This window comes from Vidua macroura, chromosome 5, assembly GCF_024509145.1.
Source record: "Vidua macroura isolate BioBank_ID:100142 chromosome 5, ASM2450914v1, whole genome shotgun sequence".
Lineage (NCBI taxonomy): Eukaryota > Metazoa > Chordata > Aves > Passeriformes > Viduidae > Vidua > Vidua macroura.
In genome coordinates, this window is record NC_071575.1 from 58497325 (window position 1) to 58522385 (window position 25061).

Sequence of the window (25061 nt, forward strand, 5' to 3'; positions counted from 1 at the left end):
GAACAAGCTGTAGCATCCTCCCTGTCTGGTAAAATATGTAGTTGTGGTGGAAAAATGTGAAATTTGGAGGCAGTTGGGAGTATTCTGTGGTTTGATAATGTGAAGGCTGGATGACCCATGTAAGGCTTGTAGAGCTTTCCTCAATCCCATATGTACAGGGGGGTACCGTTCTCCACTCTTGCTCATACTATTTCCAAGATCCTGGCCATGGCACAACAGAGTCCAAGCTAAAACATTTGTTTAGATCTGTGCTAGCAGAGCCCCGAGCTTGGGCACCAGCATGTGGAATGACTCCATGGGTCGAGACTGGTGTCTGTGCCAAGAACTGTTTGGCTCCCTGAGAAGGTGTGCTACACCCAAGTCACTGCTCACACTACTCCAGGAGGACCAGACAGGTTAGGCAGACCTGGGGTGAAATTGGAGAGCCTGTGCAAAGCCAAGGTGCACCAGGAGAGAATGTCACTGGAGAGTTAAGAGCAGGAAGAAATGCAGCTGAGAAAATACTTAGTGTCTTGGACTGTATAATCAGCAGAGAGTGGAGAACTTCTGAAACATTTTACATTTTAGATGCACCAAATTTTAAGAGATCCAGTTTTTTCTTTCCTGTGGGCTGTGAATCAGGCCATTCAGATCTTGAAAAGGAACTTCATTTCTAGCATGTTTCGTTAAGTAGAAATGCGAACAATAAGCAAAGAAAAAAATGGTTTGGAAACATGTGCTTTAATTTACTGTTCTCTGTATTTGGCACTGAAATTCATACAGATGATGTTTTCAAGACCTCCCTAAATATTTTAGGATAGGTCAGGAATTTGAAAACTAATGAGTAGCTCATGAAGAAAAGGAGGTAACATCCTAGGCTGAGGAAGCAAAAGGGGAGAAGGAATATTTTTTATAATCCCACATAGAAGCCTGAAAAATAGATAATAAAACCCCATAAATAATGTTCACAAACATGGAGGAGGCCTGGTACCAAGTACAGTATGTGTCTCCTGCATTCCTGGGATCCATGTTGTGTTTCTCACCCTAGGTAAAGGTGGTCATATTGGGAGTCTCTTTTAGCTCAGATACGTGCTTGCAGCCTCTAACAGTAAAGACAGGATACAGATAAGCTCCTTCTAAATGAAGCCTAAATATTTGTCTTGGCTATTTTAGAGCTTGTGGTGATTAATTCCTACTGCCACTTGCACCAATTTTACCTTAGTTAGGAATTAGGCTTTGTTACAACAACATAGTTCATATGTACACCAAGATTAAAAAGTTTTTAGCATCTTTCTCATTTAAGCCATTTAGCACACTCTTTTGGGGTTAGTCTCCTTCCATTCAGCCTGAGGGTCCCTTTGCATATTTTTCTAAGAAAGGGCAGAAAAGTCAGGTCCTCAGAAAGAAATGCCTTTTAATACCATTTGTAAGCAACGTAAAAATGGGGAGACAATGAGATGATTTAAGTTTTCTTATGTATTTCCAACTTTGTCTATGCAAGTTAATATTCACTCTTAGCATTCTTCACTGTATAAGTTGTCTTCATTGTCTAGGAAACAAAGTAAAAGAAAAAATTAAAGTAAAAGAGGAAGTGATATTTCTATCCGTGGCTTTATTTTGTTTTTTAACAAAAAAACCATTATTTTGATTTATCTGGGGACGTTCTTCAGTGTACTTGATAAGAGCTGTGTTTTTCATATGTCTGATCTCTCAGAAACAAAGAAAACATGGATAGGTTTTCCTCCTGCATCTTCTTGCTCGATTTCTTGTCATTAGGGAGAAGAAAGTAGGCAGTTCTCTTACAGCCTCCAATTTTGGCTTACTTTACTTGTAAAAAGTTTGGAGGGATTTGCTTTACATGACCAAAAAATCTCTGGGTGAGAGGTGTTTATTTTTATATGGCTGCAGTAGAACATGCTGCATTAAATATTTCATTATACACTCACCTGAGGCAGTCAGGCCAATAATTTTCAATACTTCTCACTTGAAACCCAGCACTGTGTTTGATTCATAATTTAGGCTTGTACTTTATTTCTCAGAATATTATCAAAGTGGGTAGTGCTTTACTGGACCCCGGCAACAAGGAGCACTGGGAGCAAATTCAGAGAACGGAGGGTGGCACCGCTCACCTGCTCAGGCACTATGAGGAATATTTCAACAATGTGGCCCAGAACATGAAAAAAACCTACATGAGACCTTTTGTCATTGTTGCCACTAACATGAGTGAGTATCTGTGTTGAAAACTGCCTCTTTTTTGACTCTTAAAAATGTGCTGGACAGATATGCTAGTTATTTGTTTTGGTAGCACCCACTGAGAAAAATCATTGCATGAGTTTCAAAGCATTCGAGCCTTGATCCATATCTTTCAGTTGCCATGGGGGCCTCCTGGGAGATGTCTGATCTGTTTTGCCTCTGGACCATGCCACTGCTCCATGTGGTTTTTTGTTGTAGTCATGGCAATGTAGAGATAGTAGGAAGGACTAAGTTTGTAAATAAAGGTAATGGCTTTTGAGAATAGCTAATATAGTTGAATGTAGTAGATCTCTTTTTTGGAAGAATCACACCAACACCACCTGAAGAATTACTGCAGTACAAAAAAAAAAAGTAACCCTACTATTGATTTTAGTGCATATTATTAATCTTACTTACAGAGGTATGGACTGCCCAGGGAGGTGGTGGAATTCCAAGCCCTGGAGATGTTCAAGAAACACCTGGATGTGGCATTTAGTGCTGTGGTCTAGTTGACAGGGTAATGATCTATCAAAGGTTGGACTCAATGACCTTATAGGTCTTTTCCAACTTAGATGATTCTGTGATTATAGCTCTGATTTTCACATGCTTTCCTAACTTGGAACCTATCCGGAAAACCAACATCTGTAGAGATTCTTGTGCTGAAAGGTATTTTCACAGAATCACCAGTCCTTCAAATGCCATCCCAATCTTGCAAAACCCATAATCAGAACAAAATCCATGTGATCTAAAATACCCAGAATGAGTCTAAACTGAGAAGGAAACATCAGGCATACCAAGACACCTTCCCCACCAGCACAGGAAATTTCTCCTCTGACAAACAAATAGCAGCTTCTGCACTTTGGACTGTGATGTATTTCATAGACATCCCTGCAGTGCATATGCAGGTGAAGCACAGCAACCACAGTCTGGTCAGCTTATTTCCCCGTTTTCTCCCATGCTCTCTCTATTTCATTTTCTTCCCAGCTACAAACAGTCTGAGCTGAGGGGGTGTTGGTGATAGTCCTGCTCTGTGAGGTGAGATGGAGCCAGCTGACCTTCAGAAGTCCCTCACAAGCAGCATTGCTATTCGGTTTTTCTTTCAGAGGTGCTCTAAACTATATCAGCCTTAACTTGTGTTTAGCTTTTCAAGCTGTTGCTTTTATTTCAGATATGAAATAAAAGGGCTTATGTGCCAAAAGTTATTTTCCCAGCTACACCAGCTCTTATAGTAAGACTTTGAACTGGCTATAAACCTTGTCCCAAGAATGCTTTATGTCCACAGTCACAGGGCAGAAAATCAAAGACACAAAGCAGTCAAGTTACAAAGGCTGTAGCATCCTGCATCAACAGGGCATAGTTTATTGTTGAACTAAGCCAAACTGAAACACTTTGATTTTTCTTTAATAAATCAAAATTGAAATACTTCCTTATGATTCAGGACTATGAGAATCAAAATATTTTTATCTTCATACTCAGAAAAAAAATATGCTTAGGATTTTAACCCAGCTGAACTGAGATGAAAACAAACCCCAGAATTTCTTCCAGATTGTAAATCATGATTTTTTTTTTCAACCAGTTCTTCCTGTGTAAAGAGGTATGAGTTTGAGAGGGATGAGGCAACTCTGGTCTGAAAGAGGTCTGTTTTCTTTTGAGCAGTTTTTCCAGGTGAACATGGTGTTAATAGAGTTTCCTAATGGCTCATCTGGGAGTTAGTTAGAAACTAGGAAAGGAATGGGAATTTGTGGGTCTTAATGTGGATATTTCTTCATACAGAAATTTGCAGAGGATCACACCTTTTGGTATAGGGTTACGCCCTGGACATGTAAATTGGCACTCAGTGACTTGTCTTAAATGAGAAAGTTAAAGCCAACTCAACAGCTTTTAAGTATTTGGGCAGTTAAACAGGCAGAGATGATGAGGTAAGCCAGGGAGAAACTGCCAATGGAGGACTAAGGAGTAGTCCCAGGTAAAATACATGTTATTTTCTTCGGTCAGCTGACTTCACAATCCAACAGATGCAGAACTATGTTTTTGAAGCAGTAGATTTAGTCTTCCCATTAAAAAGCAAGTCTAAAATTGGAACATGCAGCACACACTGGAGCAAGCCAGCAGCACATGGAGAAACTCTGTGAAGCAGGAGCATTCACTGAGCAGCAGTCAGGGAAAAGCCTCTGTGAAATCCCAGTCAGCTGCTGCTGGAGAAGTACCAGCAAAGTGATCTACCTCGAGATGAGTATTAGCAAAAGTTTCTTCACTGAAGTAATTCCCAGGCATTGAAACAAGTGGTCCAGGGAAGTCACCATCTCTGGAGGTATTTAAGACATGTAGATGTGGCCCTTGGGACCATGGTTTAGTGCTGGACTTGGCGGTGCTGAGTTAAGAGTTCCACTTGATCTTGGAGATCTTTTCCAACCTAAATGATTTTATGGTTCTTTATTTCCAATGTTTCCAGTATGTTTTCATAGTATAAGATACTGTCTTGTGAATTCCTTTCCACTGAACAATAAATGTATAATTTGATAAATGCAACATAATGCTGACGCATAAACTTTTAGTTATCATAGAAGGTGTTAACGGAAAGAAATTAAATTTTACTTTCTATTTTGGGGTTTAAAATTTTTATCTGCATTGTGCAGTCATTTTAACCTTTCAATAATGTTTCACTGTGCTGATGGGAAACTTTTATGCCCTCCAGTTATTGCTGTTGACATCTTTGACAAGTCTAATTTCACGGGAGCTAGAATACCACGATTTCATGAGATTAAAGAAGATTACCCAAAAGATCTGGAGTCATCTGTTGTCTTCCCTGATACTTTATTCAGACCTTCAGAAAGGAAAGGTAAAACCCTTCTGCTGCTCTTTGGTGAGCAATTATGGCCAGTTCCCAGGGAGCGTGATGGATCCCGAGGGAGCAGAGTGGTACTAGGGTGAGAGCAGGGCAATTGTCTGCACAAGTGAACATTATTTAGGGATGGAGCAGCTGTGCATACTTCTGAGGCATTTTGCCTGCCGGCAATGATGGACTGGCTGTACCTGTCTGTCAGGTCTCGCCTGCAGCCCCTCAAAGCCCTGTCAAAGCAGGAGAAATGCTCTGCCTCCGTTCCCACCAGGATAGGATGGTATGGCTGCCCAGCGCCTGCAGTCCCACAGCCACCTTCCTCCACTCCCTGCAGAGATGGAGGGAGGTGGTGTGAGAGACAGAGAGTCAAATTCTGGGAGCACAGAGAGGTGTTATCAGAACTAGGCAGCAATGAAAAAGTCTTGAGCTGGGTGATAAGGGAGAATACATGGGGAAGTACCTGCTTCCCAGTGTCTCTGAAGTATCCCAAGATTGCCGCAAAGCAACACACGTTTTTTTGGGCAAAGGGAGAGAGGGTAACTCAAAGTTCAATACATGTACCATTGTTGAATGTCTTCTGAATGGGGAAATAGTAACTCTTCTGAAAATAATACATAACAAGCTAGTACAGCTTTATTACTTTTTACTTAGAGTATCTGCTTCTATGATTTGTATCTTTTCTGTAAGACAAAAGGGAATGGGAATTTTAAAGAGAATCTTCCAAAACAGAAAGCTCATTAAATGACAGAATTAGCAGGGAGAAATCTTATGCGAGTAGTTGGTGTGTTCATTAATACTAGTTTTGCCATATATAAACATATATGCAATTTAACAGCATGCATAATGTTTTAATGTTCTCTGAAGTTATGCATGGGATACTTATGGACCTTTTAGCTTAGAAATTGCTTATTTTATAGCTAGACTAAATGGCTTTTCACTGTTCAATGGTTATTTGATTATCAGCTATATAACTATGATTTTGTGCTGAAATTTTATTAAAAATATCAAATATAACATTAGGAGCATGCTGAGTTCTCTGAGCCTGGAGTTGTGAGAACTCTAATATTATTGTATCTTGGCAAAGCAAAATTACCAGTTTAAATGGTAGCTCTGAAGCTGTGTGCAAAGAATTTAATATTTCTGTTGATTCCGTAGCAGTGCCCACAATGAAACCTTCAAATCAGAAAATACCCTCTAAGTTGAATGGCGATGTGTTCAGCCCTGAGAGTGCTTTTGCAAAGAGAAAGAAGAGACACCCAGACATTGAGACACATCATACTGTTGCCATGGTCATTATATATCGATCCCTGGGACACCTCCTGCCTGAAAACTATGATCCTGACAGGAGGAGCTTGAGGTAAACTTCAGACCTGTTCGTGAATTGTTTAGATCCCTTCTTCTGCTCTCGGAATGCATGGGGGAGACAGAGCTGCTTTTACACCAGCCAAATGTCATCAGTGCTGCTGTTCTCACTGCAGTACTGTCTCATGTCCTCCTCTGGCACATTGTGGGATAATAACTATGCCAAAAGTGCCAGCAGTTTTTGGAAACACATCTGTATGGAAGGCTGTTGGTATGCCTGCCTCACTTTCTGAGCAGAAGCAACTGGAGATCTTCTCTTTGCAGAACGTAGCTTTGCATTTTGATGTGTAGATGACTGTGCAATTTTTCTCCTCGTGCAGATTGCCAAATCGCCCTATCATCAACACACCTGTAGTGAGCACAGCCATTCACAATGATGGGGAGTTTCCTCCCAACCTGGTGGAAAAGCCTGTCATAGTGGAGTATGCCATGCTGGAAACAGAGGAGAGAACAAAGCCTGTCTGTGTCTTCTGGAATCACTCTATCACGTATGTCCCCTACTTGCTTTAGGACTGTGAGTAGCAGAAAACTCCAGCCTGGGAGGATAATTCTGGAGGAAACCCTGTCTTGGTCTGTCTATTCAACCAACAACTGATTTTTGGTGGAATAGAGCCATGTAGTCATTTCCCACCAACATGAGAAAAATGAAAATAATTATCATAACTCCTCAAACAAAGGATTAGCCATGCGGTTTCTAAGGAACACAGTGCTGTCATGTCTTTCTGCAGGGTTCATTTTCACCCAGAAACAATAAATCCCACAATTTCCTTGTATTTGTCCATGTTATTTGCCCACGGATGTATGTCTGGACAGGCATGGTCCAACTCCAGTGTCTGAATTAATGGCATGTCTGAGGTCTTTAAGTCAGGATTTTCAGGAGATGATTCAGCTCTTCCATGGGCTGAATCTTCTCCTGTTACACTCCAGTGACTATGGACAGAGTAGATAGCAAACAGGCACCTACACTTGGTGCCTCAACCAGGGCCAGTGCAAAAAATTACAAAACCAAATGTTCATTGTGGTAGAAATGAGGACTGAGGTTTTGCAGATAAAATTAGGAGTAAAGATTATGAATTTCTGAATCACAAATTAAAAGTTAATGCAAAGGCAGTTGCATTGACTGGTAAGAAACTTAACTTTCATTTCATCAACTATTGTGGATTTGCTTTCATTTGTTTTAGTGAAAAATTGGAGGGCGTGGAAATACCTTTTTTTGGACATTAGATCTTTTAAGTTTATGGGAAGCAATTGTAATATAGAAGCAGAATATAAGGAGAGAGTATTTGACTCTCTAGGAGGGAAGTGTTAGGAAAAAGGTGACATGTTCTGAAAATCCTTCATTTAGGTCTTTTGTATTCAGTAAAGTTCAAGATAAAGACATCTTTTTCTTGAAAATGAGAAAAATTATTTGAGCTGGAACTGTATATGCTGATGTTTCATTGGTTTTAAGGCATTGTGGAAACAGCACAGTCCTGTTGGAGATATTTCAAGAGTGTGGATAAAACTGTAACTATTACATATATATTGCAATTTCCAGCTACAAACCCAGGTACACAATGAGAGGATGACATGGTCTGCCCAGGGGAAAGGGAATAGCTGTTATTTGTTTCCTAAAAGCCCCAAAAAATTCTAGTAAACCTATGAAAAATCCATTAAAAGGCAATATCCTGTTGCCTTTTACAACAGCAAACTAACCTAGGGAATGTGTGCCTCCTAGTTAAAGGCTTCAGGAGATTATATCATTTAAAGGATCGAAGATGCAACAGAAATCTCTTATCTTCACAGTAATAAACTCTTCCATTTGCCCACATGTGAAATAGTGTTTTTGCTTGTATGCACTCTGTCAATCTGCTGATTGTGAGGGAATGGTAAGTCCTTTTTCATAAATTTTTAAACATTGTTTGAGCTTGAATAACTCATTAGCTCTAAAGTGATTCATCTGTTAGCTATTCGCTGGCAACTTCAGTGGCATTGTTATCTGTGTTACGCCTTCCTACAGCCACAATTGAAAAGCAGCTCTTAGGTGGCATGTAATGAAAGAGCTTTTAGAAAGAGAGTACTTTTTGAGAGGAAGTGATATTAAAATTTAACAAATATTTTATTGCTAAATGAAAAAGAGGTCTTGTCATATCTAATTGAAAAATCTTTCAGTAACTGCAAGACTATTTTTATTACTCATTAACTTCAGAATAGAATAATTAATATTGATACAAAATAATTTCTGAAGTCACTGGAGTTAACCATTTATAGGTTGGACTTGATGATCTTAGAGGTCTCTTCCAACCTCATTATTCTGTGATTCTGTGATAACTGCACAGGGAAGAATTTTAAGGCAGCAGTTCCTCCCCATTGTTAATATAAGAGATCTCCTGGTATGAAATATTATTTATTAGAGAAGGTTTTAACCTTTTCTTGTGTACTTTTCAGAGGAACTGTATAATGATATCATATTATTGCTGAAACATATTTCACTCAAAAACATGTGTCCCTCTGTGGTTCTGGTATTATTTACCTTGGTTACAGTGATTTTGTTCAGTGCAATCTCTTTCCCATATTGGTTGCATGGTCACTGACCCAAAAGCAAATTTTTTTCTTCTTTTTTTTAAGTCAAAATAGACTGTTATAAACCCATGAAATCTAGCCAGCTGTCTTATCAGAAACTACTTAAACTGAAGGACTTTTTAGTTTGATGATACTCTTTCAGGCAGGTGACAGCTGTAGATAATTCTGTGATGGTACTTGCAGTAGTCTCTGGTAATGCAGCACAAGCTGCCACAGAGGGCAGTGGAAGGTAACGGGAGATTGGAGGATGGCACTCAGAAATGCCTTTTTTTCCCCACAGGATTGGCGGGACAGGCGCCTGGTCCTCCCGAGGGTGTGAGCTGTTTTCCAGAAACCACAGCCATATCGCTTGCCAGTGCAACCATATCACCAGCTTCGCTGTCCTGATGGACATTTCTAAACGAGAGGTGGGTGATGTCAGGCTCATGATTTTTGGAGACTTTGGTTTTTACGGGCTTTGGCTCAGAGTTTGAGCTTTGTGTGTGACTCAGGGCATTGTCAGCAGATCAGTCCCAGTGTTAGGAGTGTGTTGCCCATGTCTGGCAGCATCTGCCACTGGGTTTCCTGAAAGAACCTTCTTACCTGGTTGGTGCATCCTCTGGGTGCTGCTCATGTTTAGCAACTAAAGAGGTGGCATCACCCACTCCTGTTAGTCCCTAAGTAAATCTGTATGTTGGCTCAGTGGTAATGAAAACGTTGGCATCCTGAGTAGTAGATTTGATTGGAGGAAAAGGAAGGGAAAACCCTAAGAGTTCCTGTCAATCTGTCTTTCTACAGAATGGGGAGGTGCTTCCTCTGAAGATCGTCACTTACACAACTGTATCCATCTCGCTGGCGGCTTTGCTGATCACCTTCATTTTGCTGGTCCTGATCCGCACACTGCGTTCCAACTTGCACAGTATCCACAAAAACCTGGTGGCTGCACTGTTCTTTTCTGAGCTTGTCTTTCTTATTGGAATCAACCAGACTGAAAACCCGGTAAGACTTACTCTGTGTTCATTGATAGATTTGTTCTCAAGCTTTAAATCGGGAGTTCATATTGCGGCTTTTATCTTCTCCCATCTGTTTCACTTTCTCCTCTTTTTGGCTTCAACACTTACTTGAAAAACATCAGATTTGTAGTATATTCATGTGTGGCTGATAACATTAATAGCAATGGCAGGCAATAGGACTATATCTTATTTTCAGAGAATTTATAACAGCATCCCTTTTGAAGGTTTATCCCAGGAACTGAACCTTAAATACTGATTTTTTCCATCAGTGTTTTCTGTCTTGCTTTGTTCAGTAGGAGGCTCTTGAGTTTCTCCTGCAGCAGATAGCTCCCAAGCCCAAATGGCTCCTGGTGTTGATTCACAGGTTGTCAGTGATGTGGTGCTGGTCGGGTGCTAATAAGCACATTATACACCCACTGGCCACTCTGGAGAAGCCACTTGCCAGGCATGGGACAGCTTGCTACATCCAAGATTCAGTAGGAGACCTGTCAGTTTGCTTTGTGCCTTCCAGACACAGTGTTTGTTGGCTTCAGCCCATCATACCTGTTGACAAAGCTTAGTGCAAGGATCTCCAGCATTGTGCATGTCAAGAAATGCAAGTTTTGAATAGACTCACTATGAGGTAGATATAAACCACACATGAAGTGTGTGTGTTGTGTACTTAAGACCTCATTGCTCTCTTAACCATGTGGCATTATATGTAGTCTTGCTGCTGTTTCTTAGTAGCACCCATCCCAAAAGCCATGGCTGCCATTCAGACAGGTAAGAGACAAACAAGGGCTCCAGCACTGCCCGGCTGCACAGGCACCTGTGCCAAACAGGCTGGACACAGATGGGGGATGACATGCAATAAAATGTATGTCCTTAACAGATAGGGAAAATATTCAAAATATTACTTTAGGGATTATTTGAACACTGTGAAGAAAATTTATCTTCTAGAAATCCATTACTGTACATGTTTCAATCTGATTTTTGAGAGGGAAGTACAGTGTTGAGATCAAAACAAAACAACAACAACAAAAATGTCATGCAGATTTCACATTGTCCAAGCAGCACAAATAGGACAATATGCCTACATTCAATGAATATCATCACCACCATGGTAGTGACACTGTGGTGCCAAACATGCAGCCTCATTTGCTGTATAACTTAATCCTAAACTGTCACTCTGGCTTCTAATATCCACTTGAGCTATAACATGCATACTTTTTAAAAGTATCTAACCTTGACTAATTTCAGCTTCCAGTAACTGAATGCTGACAAGAACTTTTCCTAGTAAATTTGAGAGACCTCTCTTATAAAAATTGTCTTGCCAGGAAACCTCTGTTTAATAGTATTTCTTTTGGAAAACTGTATAAAACTAAACTGCTGAAATTATTCCATTTCTAAGATTCAAGTTAGTCTGTTGGGTTTTTTTCTGGGTTTCTTCTCCCACTTCACCTTTTGAAAAACTGTGAATGCCAAGATGGATAAAGCTTTCCAGCTGGTTGCATCACTTCCAATCCCATATACCAATATTCCCCTTTACCAGGAACTCAGGTCCTTTATCTGCTGCTGTGGTGAGATCTTCTACAGTGACCTGCCCTCTAGGATATAGTCTCATGTTGTGTGAACTTGTGTTGTCTTTTTTTCATTATATAAATGTTTGCATACTAAAATAACTTTGCTGAAAGGAACTCACCTTGCCAGTTGATACACAGCACTCTGTGTAACTTGACCTTTCCCATGCCTTGCTGAGCACACCACTCATTTTTCACTGCAAGGGGTTTATACTCTTTCAGTTCCCCAACATATCTACTGAGGAGTTGGGGGCCAAGTCCACATCCCTACAGAATTTTATCAAAAATTATGCAGTAAATGATGGCTCCTCATTTCCAGATTTCTTTCATAGTATCATGAAGCACCAAGCAGAGGTTTATAAAAGCAGTAAAACAGTTCATTACATCAATCACAAATCTTAATGGTTGTACTTGGTGAGATTGTTCTCTTTTACTCCTTCTCATTTTCATGCTTTGGGGCTCATGGTGTGATTACGTCTTGTAGTGTTACCAGGACTCAATGCAACACCCCAAAACTTTAAACCATTTGCAAAGATCTTTAATTTACAGAATGTATTTCATAGTGCAGAAAGCTGCTCCTTACAGCCTACCCAGTCAATTTGAGAAGCTAGGAGGGCTGCAAGCCATGTCTGCTTGAGACAATTATTCATCTGTCTGTATGGAATGAGAGTTGTCTAACGAGTCATGCACTGATGAACATAAAGAGGTAAAGAATGCTGGAGCACAAATAATGCTGTGCTGCTTGGCACCCAGCCTGGCTTTTATGGGTTTCTGTAAATTAACAGTCACATTTCTGGGTGAGGTTTTAATCTTTCCCTGGACTATTGATAGAAAGTGATTTATTTTCTTTTTTCTTACCTGAAAAAGGTAATGTTCAGGGCAGCGCTCTACTCATAAGCATGTGAGAATAGGAACAAGAAAAGCACTACTTACACAGAGGGAAGAAAGATGGTTTATTTAGTGAGCCACGCTTTCAGTAACACATGATGCTGTAATAACACTGATGTGGTAAGTGAATCCAGAAAGCTGGCGGTCTTTGTATGGTTCTTTTGCTCAGCAAAGAGGCTAAATGCATATTAAACAGGGAAATGTACATTTCTGAGCATTACACCATGAAAAACCACTAAAAAGTCATGCCAAAGTCTGAAAGCAGGGTCAGTGCTGCACAGGAACAAAAGGTTACAAAACACAATGTAAAACATTTTTGAACAAAAACTAAATGGTTGCACAAAGTTCTCTTAATTCAGCTTATCAACAGATCCTTGGCAAAATCCTTTGTTTGGCTTCTGAAAGGAGAAGGTTAATTGCAAGATTACAATTTAGGTGTTGGATGCTTCTGGTCATTCTTGTTTTCACTCATCAAACTGTTAAGTTGAGAGAGAAAATTGGTTAACAGATATTACAGAAGGGCAAGTATCTGAAGGTCATGTGTTTCAAGGTGGCTGTTTGATAACAAAGAGGACTTCAGCTACTAGTGTGCCCATTGTAGCTGTTACTTTTAGTATCACTGTGGACCTGGTCTCCGGTTTCAGCAGGTAGGTCCTTAAATTTTGCTGCTCTTAACCTGACAGAGCTTAGTGATCCACTTTACTTTAAAAAAGCAAAATCTCTCGTAGTATGAGCAGCTCTTCTTAAACTCTGAAAAACTTAATTAAAGGCAGTATATTTGTTCTGCCAGAATCTTTTTATTGCACTTGCCATTAGCTACGCGGGGGGAATGAGTGACTCACCAAGTTGTGATTCAGAAGAGCAATTCTAATTTCCCTGCCCTTTCCCTTCTGCAGTTTGTGTGTACTGTGATTGCCATCCTCCTGCATTATTTCTACATGAGCACCTTTGCGTGGATGTTTGTGGAGCAGCTCCACATCTACCGGATGCTGACTGAAGTGAGGAACATCAACTTCGGGCACATGCGGTTCTACTACGTTGTTGGCTGGGGCATTCCTGCCATCATAACAGGTACCCTCAACCACCCCAAAAAAGCTTGGTTTCCCTGCCATCTTCACTGGCCAGGTTCAGGGAAGTTACCCCATCCCAGACAGCTATGGGTGTTTTCCTGAACCAGGGCAGCACCAAGCCACATCTAGCAGAAGTCAGCCTGAATTTGGCAGATCTGTGTACCAAATGTTTGTTGCCCTAACTGAAGTGATACTGATAGTTATCCAATAACGGAAACATAATTGCACAGATTAAATCAGGACATGATAACATTGCTTGGGAATAACAGTATTTGAATTTTAACAACTTTGCCAATAGCTTTCAGAAATTTTCCTTCCCTGTGCTGGTACCTCCAGATATGGACACACAGTCTCTGAGGTAATTGCAGTGGCTTCAGAAGCTGTGCTGCCTGCCCACAGGACATTACTGCCCTTCACTGGACATTCCCACTGCCTACTGTCAACCAGCAGTAAATACTTCTGAAGGGAATTTCAGTGGCTCTGTTTTATTTGGCATGAAACCTAGCTGGCAATACTCAAGCTGCCTTTTACTTAATTTCAAATAAAAAGGCTGTAACTTTCAGCTGAGGAAAAGCAATGAAAATCTGGAGGCAGTAATCTTTTAAACCGTTCCAGAGTGATCTACTGGAGCACATCCATCTCCACCCTCACCATGCCTATTTTTGCCATAGACATTTCCAGTGTTACCCTAAGCACACGGCACTGTGTTAATTCAGGCAGACAGCTCCTCAGGAACTGTGCTTCATGGAACAGTTGGAGTGGGGATTTTTGGTTCAACTGTTTCAGCATATATCTATTGGCATATGGGAAATCACATCATAGGCAGGCAGTTAACTTTATTCCAATTTGCTTTATTTTTACAGATAATATACTGTCAGCAATGGCAGAGGTTTAGATGTCTCTGAGATCAAACGAATAGCTATCACTCATGTACACTTGCAAAAATATTATGGAACAAGTTAGATTTAAAAATACGTACATGTTCTTTTTTTCTGGGTGTTTTAAGGAAGTGTAATAAAAAATCACAGTGTAGGCTGGTATAGGTTAATTCTTTCTTCAGGGAGCTGGTAAGTTTTTCCATATCATTTTGTGCCTAATAATTTCTACTTCTATCAGTTTATAGTAGGAAGCACAGCCCAGAAGGCTCTGCCACTTTAGACATACCCCAAACATTTAAAATAGAAATTGTCCTTGAACTTCTGAAGCATTTCAGACCTATGTGAATTTTATCAGTACATACAGAACTACTGCAGTATTTTCAGGAACACTGAATTGCAATCAGATATTTGGCAGCATCATTTCTAGCAGAAAAGAAGTACCATTAAATAACAAAACTAATTAAATTTCAGAACTCATTATCTTTAGAAGAATTTTGTTGGAAGGAGTTTCTGCTTAAGGTTACTTTCTCTCCTGAAATCGAAATTAATTCAGACCTTCTCAACAGCAGTATTATCCAATTTAAATATCACAAGCATACAATTTTTACATTTTTTTTGCTTGGTTATTGCTGTGATATGGAACTATTTTGCACTTTTAAAACTTTCCAGGTTGTGTCCTGAAATTTAATCTCTGAATCTACTGAATTTGCAGTTCTCTTTAAATTAAAAGTCAGATCCCTATTACTGAGAAAGTCAGGGGATTTTGTGAAATGAAGGATAAAGAAAACTAAGCCTTTAGTTTGCCCTTCCAGGCTTATAAATCATCTGAGGAGAAAATTGTTTCATTATAAATAGCACAATGTAGAATTTCTTGCCTCTAGATAACTTGTTGCTGTACATATTTTAATTAAGCTTCTTTATAAATTTTAATTTATAAACAGTAAAAAGGTTTTGACTTCATAACATTAATTCTAAACATTATTTAAATTGCTTTATGAGAGAAGGATTGTTTATTTTTCTTAATTGGGGTATAGTCTAGTTATGGGAAGAAATTTTAGTGTTGGGACATGCAGAGGACTTTTTTATTTTAAAGACAAATACCATTTCATCTTCATCATAGCTATCCTGAGAGGGAAAAAAACCCCCAAACTACAGTAGCAGTGGCTTTTTGTATATTATTTTTTCTACTTTCTATGCTCAAACTATTCATTTTAAGCTGGGACAGAGAGGTCCTAAGGCATTCGTAATTGGACCAAGCTACTTGAAGAAGGGAACCTTGGCCTTTAGAGGGGGATAAAACTTAGTAAAATGTTTACTCCAACAGGGAAGAACCACATCTAATCACAGCATAGAAATGCAAATTGCCATGAATAAGAATAGGATAGAAGTGGGGAAAAGGCTTACAGCCATCAAAAGAGTGTGGATCTGGAATAGTCCAGATAGGAGTGATAGTGGAACATTTTAAATTAGCTTTAAGCTTGCCCATTTTAAAGTGTAGTTTGATCCATCTTGGAGAAGGATTTTATGACTTCCTTGCCACAGGAGCAAAGGGCTGGATTTGGCACTCAGCAAGACCCCCCCCAGTTCTGCCTGTCTCCGTGGCAGCACTAACTGCTTGACATATGTGTGCAGTGACTGCTTTGCCATGGAGACTGCAGCCCTTGTATTAAAACAGGTTCTTACACAGCCCTAAAACCAATATCCCCCAGAAACTGGCACTTTTCAAATCCTAAGCAAAGTAATTAATCAGGAGAGAGTTGAGGCTGCCCCATGGCTGCTGAGCCCTCAGGAGTTCAGAAGTGTCAAAACATGGCTCTCCTGCAGCCCTTGGCACACTCCTGTGTGTGTGCTGGGGGTGGGTGCTGGTCTCCACAGGACTCTTGGCCATACAACCAGCCCCAGTTCTTACAAATGTTAGCAAGGTATCGCTCAGCTTGCACACTCAGTCTGTTAAGGGCAACCAGGCTGCAGCATTTAACTGATGTGCCAAAATACTTCTCAGTATTACATTGCATTGGCTTAATTCTGCCTTTGAGTAAAGTGTTATTTCACGTGTTGTTGACTGCAGTAATATTTGAACCATGTACCTGAAGACTGCAATTTGCCCCATTTGTTTAATGGAGAACTTCAGGGTAGGATTTTGAAAGTGAAATAACGTTGCTGTCTGCCAATTACTCATAGAGCCAGAGTCCCATTAATGGGGAAATCCAGTCCTGGGAAACAGACTGTATCCATAGAATTACATCTGTATAAAATACTTTATGGTCCCTTAATCATTTATGGCTAATTTTTTCTGGATGGCAACTGCTGAAGGGGGTGGTGGAAGGGCCAATGGGAGCAGGAAGGGAGACTAGTCCTATCTCATTCCACATTTCAGTGAAAACTGATCCAATATCCTCTGCTTTGCCAAATAGCCAGTTTAGTTTTCATGAACCATAGGCCTGTACCAGATGTGAATATTGGCTGTGGGCCAGTTCTAAGCAGCAAGAGTGAAATGCAGCTACCTATCCCTTTCTCAGTGTCCTTTCATCAAAGCATGCAGTCTTCAATTCAGAAAAAGATGACTCTTAATGCAGACGAGCCCTCCTTGCAGAGAGCAGCACTGCCGTCAGCCTCGGCCGCCTCTGGAGACAGGACATACGCTCATCGCGATAGGTGCCCCCATGGCCAGACAACATGCTGCAGCCACCTGCCATATGCCACTGGCCACAGGCCTCACAGGGATCAGTTTCTGTGTTCTGAAGAAGGAAGATCTCTGCAGACAGGGTACACCTGTCTCAAAGGGGCGAAAGGATCTTTGCACAGGAATTGCAGGTTTAAACCAGGTTTGAATGGAGAAAGGGATGAAACCAAGCTCACTAGAGGCAACTGAGGGCAGAATGCCAGTGTTTGTGGGATAGTGTGCTAGTGACTCCTTCTGTCTGCCATCTCAGTGGAAGCTGGGGTTGGAGATCCATGTGGCAGCAAAGACGCAGGTCTGTCTGTGTTAGAAGCCATAGGAATGGTTACCTGTGTTAGGGAGTGTTTTGACTGTCTAGAGCTTGATGTTGATGATGAGTTGAGTGTTTATGGGTAAGAATCATCAGGAAGGACAAGAAGACAGATACCATGGTGAGAGTCTATTACTGTAGACCATCCAACCAGGATGAGGAGGCAGGGGAAATATTTTACAAGCAGCTGAGGGAAGTCTCACTATCACTAGTCCTTGTTCTTGTGGGGGACTTAACAGGTGTCTGCTAGGAATACAACACAGCAGAAGAGTGTCCAGGAGGTTCCTGGAGTGTGTGGAAGGGAACTTCCTGATGCAGCTGATGAGTGAGTCAGCAAAAGGAGATACCCCACTGGACCTGTTCATTGTGAACAGAGAAGGACTGGTGGGTGATGTGATGGCTGGAGACTGTCTTGGACACAGTGATACAAAATCATAGTTCTCAATTCTCTTAGAAGTAAGGCGGGGATTCAGCAGAACATCCACCTTGGACTTCCACAGGACTGACTGTGGTCTGTTTAGAGGCCTAACTCCCAGAGTCTCTTGGGAGGCAGTCATGAAGGGCAAAGAAGTCCAGGAAGGCTGAAGATTTCTCTGGCAGGAAGTCCTAAAGGCACAGGAGCAGCCATGGTCCCCATGTGGTGTAAGACAAACCAATGGGGAAGGCCAGCCTGGATGAAGAGGGAGCTTTTGCTGGAACCAAGGGAAAAATGGAGGAAAAAACAGGCAACTCAGGAAGACTAAAAGGATTTTGTGATCATCCCCCTGTACCAGCACTGGTGAAGCCACACTGCAAATCAGTTCAGTTTTGGGGCCCTCACTACAAGGAAGACATCGAGGTGCTGGAGCGAGTCCAAGAGGAGCTGGTGAAGGATCTGGAGCACAAGTCTGATGAGGAACAGCTGAGGGAGCTGGGGGTGTTTAGCCCAGAGAAAAGAAGTCTCAGGGGACACCTTATGTGAAAGGTCTTTTCCAATCTAAGCAATTCTATGACTGTATGATTTTGCAGGCCAAAGGCAAATCCCAGTCCTCATCACCAGATGAGCGAGGTGTAGGTCACCAAGTCAGACTGCACTGTAAATCAGCAGGTGAATGTTGGGCTCAGACACCTCCTTGGAATTGGCCAGGTTTAGAAAAATAAAATAATAAAAGGTGTGGTTTTAACTCAATTGCCTTGGGGCATTGACTCCATTTCAGACAGTGCCAAAAGCAAGGTGAGGTATCTGGGATGGCACTTCAAAATGAATCCCACCTGAGCTCAAGCAGTTAACTCCCATAAGTTCCCAGGTTCCTTTGTCTCTGATGTTATTTTAGTGACAGCAAGTTAAGAATGCACTTTTTTTCATAGTATAGACATCTCCTCAGTTATGATTCATGTCATTCTGCTGCACAGGCTTATTGAAATTCCTCAACATGTCACTCACCCTCAAGGCTCACACTGTGTGAGAATTACTATAAAACTGTGCTGAAACAGAATTAATTTGGGACTTGCTTTTGTTGTAATTTTTATGTAGCTGAACTTTGTTCTAGTTGGCAAAACTCAGAGTATTGTTTGATATGAAGTAACCAGGACAAAGGTTTTGATTTACAAAAGTTTTATTTCAATTTTTGTCTTCACAGAATTTCCTGTTGAATAAATTTCGCCCTGATAATTTTGTTTATTTGAAACTACATAGGCAGCACCTTTCTGATTTACTTTTCCTCCATTTCGTGACACAGGGCTTGCTGTTGGTCTGGATCCACAAGGCTATGGGAATCCTGATTTCTGCTGGCTGTCTGTTCATGACACCCTGATCTGGAGTTTTGCTGGGCCCATCGTAATGGTTGTCATTGTAAGTAGGGGGAGTTGGCATCCAGAACTGTCTCTTCTTTACTGCTGCCTTTTCACATAAGCTTTGTCAAACAGTAGTCATGCAAACAACTATGTTCTTTACATTTGAAGCAAATGTACTCGAGCTTGCATCTTTGGCTTAAATAGATAAGACATGAGCTAAGCTCCTGGAAATCAGAGGGCTGCATCATTTCTCCACAGCATTTTGAGTTAGAAAGTCCTAGAAACAGGACAATGGCAGTGGTAAAACTCTACAGGGTTTTGGAAAGTGAATGATGAGACAAATTCTCAGCATTAATATTCACTACGAGTGATTAAGTACAGATGCACCACCAACCTAGTACATCCCAGCTGACATGGAAATCAGTGGAGACTGGAGTTTTATTCAGAGTAATTATCACTCTGTGCTCTGCTAGAAAATATTCCTTAATTCTGGTTTGACCAACTGAAACAAGATGCTGGGCTGAGGTGGACACTGGTTTGAACAAGGACTGCCATTCTTTTCCTCAAGCATCTTTGCATAGGGTTGTCTTACTGAGTTTCATCCAGATCAACTGCCAAGGTTTCCTTGACTATGTTGCCTTGAAACAAGGTGAATCTTGGAATTTAGAGACCTGTAAGTTGAACAAAAAATATTCTTGGTGCCACAAACCATTTTAAGATAAAAATTGCATTGTTATTGAAAATAAAGCTGTGACAAATGTACAGAAAGGATCCATGCTGTTATTTCAATTTGCCTTTCAGATAAACACTGTCATTTTTATACTAGCAATGAAGGCATCATGCAGACGAAGGCAACGTTCATTTGAAAAAACAGGAGTCATGTAAGTTTGAGTTCAAAAGCCTGTAGATGTTCTGATCAGAAATAATAAAAGCCAGAATTGCCTAAAATCAAGTTTTGGAGCAGGAAATAAAGATGTTTTTTTGGAGAAGAGTGTTGGTAGAGGCATTTGGAGCTGTTTCACCCCACCCACTCCTGGGGTTCCCTTGGAAATCCTGTAAACTTCCACCATGGTGCTCTGCCACCACCAAGGGTAGGCAGGAGAAGAGAGAAGGGAAAGATCTATCCTCCAGGTGGTGTCATTGCAGTCCTTCCAGATCTTTCATTATAGTCTCTACTACAATGTCTCTTCACCTCTGCCCATGGCACACCCAGGTAGACATCATTCTTGGTCTCCCTGTGCTTGTCCGTGGCTCAGAAATGTCTCCCCTCTCAAGTGTCTGGGTTACCAGCTGTGTCATGGCAGAGACACACTGACATTCCCATGCTGAGGGCCAGCCTCCCTGCATCCCATGCTCAGTGGGATGAGCAGCATCGCAAGTTGCAACTTGCCACCTTCCTGAGCTGTTGTGGCAGCCTGTTCTCATTAACATCTGTCTTGCCCAAAGCTCAGAATTTACCTGTGAACTCAAATGTGATTAGCTAGTGGCAGTACAGCCCCTTGGGGTTTTTTTTCCAATGAGGTAGCTGTATGAGATTTCAAATGGCTGCTTTTCATTATATTTTTCAGCTCTGGCTGTAGGGTGCTGTGTACACGTTGGCATGGCTTTTCCACCCCTGGTGTCCCTGGCTCTAGACTTTGTGGTTCTCTGAACTCTAACACTAACCGTAATGAAAACTAGAATTGAGGGTGAGCTCCCCGGCAACATGGGTGGCCCAGTTAATAAAAGTGTGGAAGGAGCAATGTTGGTGCAGTGCCATGCTCCCCTTGGCGTGCCCTTTCCAGCTCCAGTTTCCATGCAGCTGTCGGCTTTGTGCATTCCGAACCCTGATCCCAATAGTGTCTAGGTGTTGAGGATGAGGTCAAAATCTCCCTAAACCAAGGAGTACAACTACTACCTAATGGCAGCAATGTTACTCATAATATAAAACTTTTGCCACTAGATTTGTTTCTGTCTTTTGAAAGTGTCTATGAAAATTGTATTTTTAAGCAAACAAAATTTCTCTGAGTGCCCTCAATTCAAAACCTTGGGTAGTAGCGTTGGGAAGGAATGTGAGAGTGAAGGTGACAAACTGAAATGAGATGGACATGGCCATTTACTGCCCAGATGTGTTCCTCAGAGTCATCAAGGGTGAATAGCATGGGCTTGTAAAACAGTCAGATTGTATGAAGAAAGCCTTGGAAATGAACTTGGAAAGAAATAACTTTTTTAACATGAACATGCTAAGCTGGGGAGTGTTGGTGTGAGAGAGTTGGAAAGTTGTGGAAACTGGGAGTTGGTGAACACTGCCCTAATTTTCCCAAAGGGCTTCTCCAGTTGCCAAGTTTTTGGGCACATAACAACATCCATGGGGAGAAGTTTGGCTGTTCCCTTGTATCCCATCACACTGCAAATGTCCATCTGTGTTTGCTTTACAGCCCTGTGTTGCGGACAGCGTTCCTGCTCCTGCTGCTTATCAGTGCCACGTGGCTGCTGGGGCTCATGGCAGTCAACAGCGACGTCATGACGTTTCACTATCTCTTTGCCATTTTCAGCTGCCTGCAGGTAAGTTGGGTAGCATCTTGTCTGTGGTAGACCTTGATGAGCACACTTCTACACCCAGACCTCCAAAAACCTGTTCAACATGAGGTAACTTAAAACAGGGATCTCAAGGCAATTTTTGCTTCCTCTTCTCAAGGAGAGGGTTCTTTTCACCAAAACTACAATTTTGAGTAATTATGTCTCTCACTGTTAGTCATTTAAAGAGCACTGCCATAGTAACCTGTGACAGTAGGCAGGTATACCTCTGTCATTCTAGAGACAAATTCTTTGTTACTGTGTTCTGTATGCTCATTGTTAAAGTCATCCTGTTGCTATTGCAAATGAGAGACCGCTGTATTTCATCCAGAGTCAATGGCTTTCACAAATTAAGTTACTGTTTAAAGAAATGAGACAAATAAGGATTTTCAAATACAACATAAGTTGTATTTGGGTTTCCTGGGCTGCCTGTCCCAGTTTACACAATTGTTGAGCAAAGACACAGAAAATAGTTATTTGTAGGAGACCTGGCATGGAAGTAGTCACAGAGCTTCGTGTGGTCACAATTTGAATACCTGTCAAGGATGACAATAACTGCCCTAGCAGGTGCCTGCAGTACTAAAACAGCTACTGCAGGACACTCAGCTGCAACACAACAGACACAACTTGCAGCCACAGAGAAAACAAAGTCTGATGGGTCCCCTTTGGAGACGGCTGTCAGTGCCCTGGAAGCACAGCAGATAGGTCAGCCTGGAGTAAGGTTATTTTGCCACTGCAAGTAGTGTGCTCTGAAATAAATGCACCTACTCAGGCTATAAAACCAGGCTTCCACAAATCTAAAATAAAACTAAATTAAACATAAACCTGATGAGAGGGACGAAGGTCAGCAGCCGGAATTCTCCAAACTTGCCGAGGAGGCACAGTGGTATGTGGCATTTCACATGCCTTCTTTGAACTTATGTTTTTAAAGAGACATTTATGTGAATTTTATTAATGAATAATCCCAAAAGTGCTAGTGCCAGCTAAGATCACATTTGATTGAATGTTAAGAAAGTGAGCTTGAAGTTTAAAGTTACTCTAAGTCAATTGCTTTGGCTGAAATCATGAAATTCAGGCTTCTTATGATGTTGGTACAGCTGTAACTTGGTGAGTATTGATTTTTCTATACTGTGTGTCCAAGCAAAGTTGATAACAATTTGGCAGCTGCATTAATTCCCTCAGCAAATACATCTGAAAGCACACACGTGTGTGTGTGTGTGCCCTGCCCCCAGCAAAAGCTGTTAATGTGTGTTCCTGGCAGCCAACAACTGCCCAGCCCTGGGGACTTTGCTGATTTTCCCACCAGAGGTATTGCTTAACCAAGGAACTTGGGCGACAGAAGTTGGGACCTCTCTGCTCCCAGTACCTCTTCATATCTCACAAGGCTTTCTAAAATTCTCTTAGATGCAGTATTAAGGGCTTCTTTCACAGAAGTTGCCTATTTCCAGAGGCTTTCACTAAAGGCTGTGATATTTTTCATGTGCTGCTATTGATTTTTTCTCATCATCTGTGTAAAAGTTCCAAAATCCCAAATTCTAAATCTCTGCAATGTTTTCTAGTGGGACATTGAGGTTCCCTTTGGATTTCTTCCCAAATCAAGCTCTGCTCTGTAAATTCTGGAGAAATGGATATTTTTGTATATTTTCCCAGGCCTTTAATGCACATTTGAACTTGGAATCAAATTATGAAGAAGTGCTAGGAGATCAGTCAGTGCCATTTCAGTCAAGAAAGAAAATAGTTACTGCTTTTGAAATATACTGTCATGAACTACAAACTAGAATTCAGGGGTTGTTTCAAAATGGGTGTTCTCTAATATCTATATTTGCAATATGGTAGTAGTGAAGCATTTACATTTTCCTCTCTCTAAAATTATCCAGGGGTTGTTCATTTTCTTCTTCCACTGTGTATTTAACAAAGAAGTGAGAAAGCACTTGAAGAACACTTTAACTGGAAAGAAACCTCTTCCAGATGATTCCACTGCAACAAGAGCTACATTGTTAACAGTAAGAAAAAAAACATTGTGAGAAAAAAACATCCTCTTGCTGGCAGAAGTTACCTAAAATAAACTTTTAGGTGGCTTATCTGTGATTAAGTGAACTGAATGATTGCTTTCAGTGACTTGTACAAAGACTACTGATGGCTTCTCTCTAAAGTTTTGATTATTATTTTAATTTAAACCTTTGAGAGAAAATAATTCTTTTCCCTGGCATCAAAACCCATTTGGTTCTTTGAAACTTAATACATTTGTGGGTAACATGAGCTTCTGGAAGGATCATTCACTATGGCTTTATGTCTTTTTTTTCCCTTTCAGCGGTCTCTGAACTGTAACAACACATATATAGAAGAGCCAAACATGTACCGCACAACTATGGGGGAATCCACTGTCTCCCTAGAAAGCACCGTCAGGTCAGCCAAGAGCCACAATAGCTACCTTGCTTATATTCTCAGGTAATCTGGTGGCAGGTGCATGGCTTTCAGGTGCTTGCCTTTCCCTTTTTTATTGTTCTTGTGGAAACCAGAGCTCTGGTTCAAATGCTACTTGGTTTATGTCTTAACAGTTCTGTTTCATGTGACTGTCGTTCTCCTTGGTGCATTTTCTGTTGCATGTGTCTTTGGGGCAGGGTTCCAGCAGCACAGTGGTTAACCTAAGAGTGATGTTAACTATATGGGCCGTGCTGCTTTCCTGTTATAATTCAGATGTGTCTCAAGAAGCACAGTTTAGCTCATTAGCTTTGGGCTTTTTCAGTGTGTGATTCATATGACACAAGGCAGATAGCTACATCAGGATAACCTCTGTCTCACCGTAAAGTGACTGTGCAGCGGCAGCTCTCTGCATGTCTGCCTTGCTAAAAACAACAAAGTAAAGTGACCCGTTTATCTTTTCAAAGGGATGAGGCTGCTCATAAACTCAGTGGATCCTCAGGTCAAGCAAGGGCTGGTCAGACTGAAGCAGATTCCTCCATTTTTCATAGGAATCCATCCAAATCCAATGGTAAGAATAATTTCTAAATGCTTTGACCCATTTGTGCAACCTTCCTCTCCTCATTTTCTTTGAAGTCTACTGTAACAGGAAGAATAGTTGGAATAATTAGATGGTCTCATTCTGATTATGCTATTGGCAAAACAAGCTGTGCAGTGGCTGCCTTACAATAAAATCTTGGAATGAAAGTATCATATATTTGCTGGTGGTTTAATTTCTATCTGATGCTGTCACAGCTATTGACAGTTTATGGAGTCCCCTTTCTTTTTCACAAATTATGTACTGTTGCTTTTAATTTTTAGTTGGAAAACTTTTAATGTTTGAGACCTTGAGGCAATATTCTCCTTTACTGCTCTGTGGTTTGTACAAAAAATAAGAAGTGCCTCTTGTCTGATTTCCTT

General features: G+C 41.0%; 1 protein-coding gene across 4 annotated transcripts in view; it reads left to right on the forward strand.

Annotated features, from left to right (window-relative positions):
- Positions 1 to 25061, forward strand: part of CELSR1 (cadherin EGF LAG seven-pass G-type receptor 1) — a 163221-nt gene that overhangs the window by 132406 nt on the left and 5754 nt on the right. Inside the window, exons 19-31 of one of the 4 annotated variants that reach the window (XM_053978461.1) lie at positions 2019 to 2202; positions 4907 to 5050; positions 6206 to 6407; positions 6733 to 6900; positions 9255 to 9381; positions 9752 to 9952; positions 13310 to 13484; positions 19070 to 19182; positions 19926 to 20005; positions 21542 to 21668; positions 23558 to 23683; positions 23992 to 24128; positions 24569 to 24672. In XM_053978461.1, coding sequence (XP_053834436.1) covers positions 2019 to 2202; positions 4907 to 5050; positions 6206 to 6407; positions 6733 to 6900; positions 9255 to 9381; positions 9752 to 9952; positions 13310 to 13484; positions 19070 to 19182; positions 19926 to 20005; positions 21542 to 21668; positions 23558 to 23683; positions 23992 to 24128; positions 24569 to 24672 — 1888 coding nt within the window. The remainder of the gene's footprint in view (positions 1 to 2018; positions 2203 to 4906; positions 5051 to 6205; positions 6408 to 6732; positions 6901 to 9254; positions 9382 to 9751; positions 9953 to 13309; positions 13485 to 19069; positions 19183 to 19925; positions 20006 to 21541; positions 21669 to 23557; positions 23684 to 23991; positions 24129 to 24568; positions 24673 to 25061) is intronic. The other 3 variants (XM_053978463.1, XM_053978462.1, XM_053978460.1) reach the window with 3 other exon arrangements.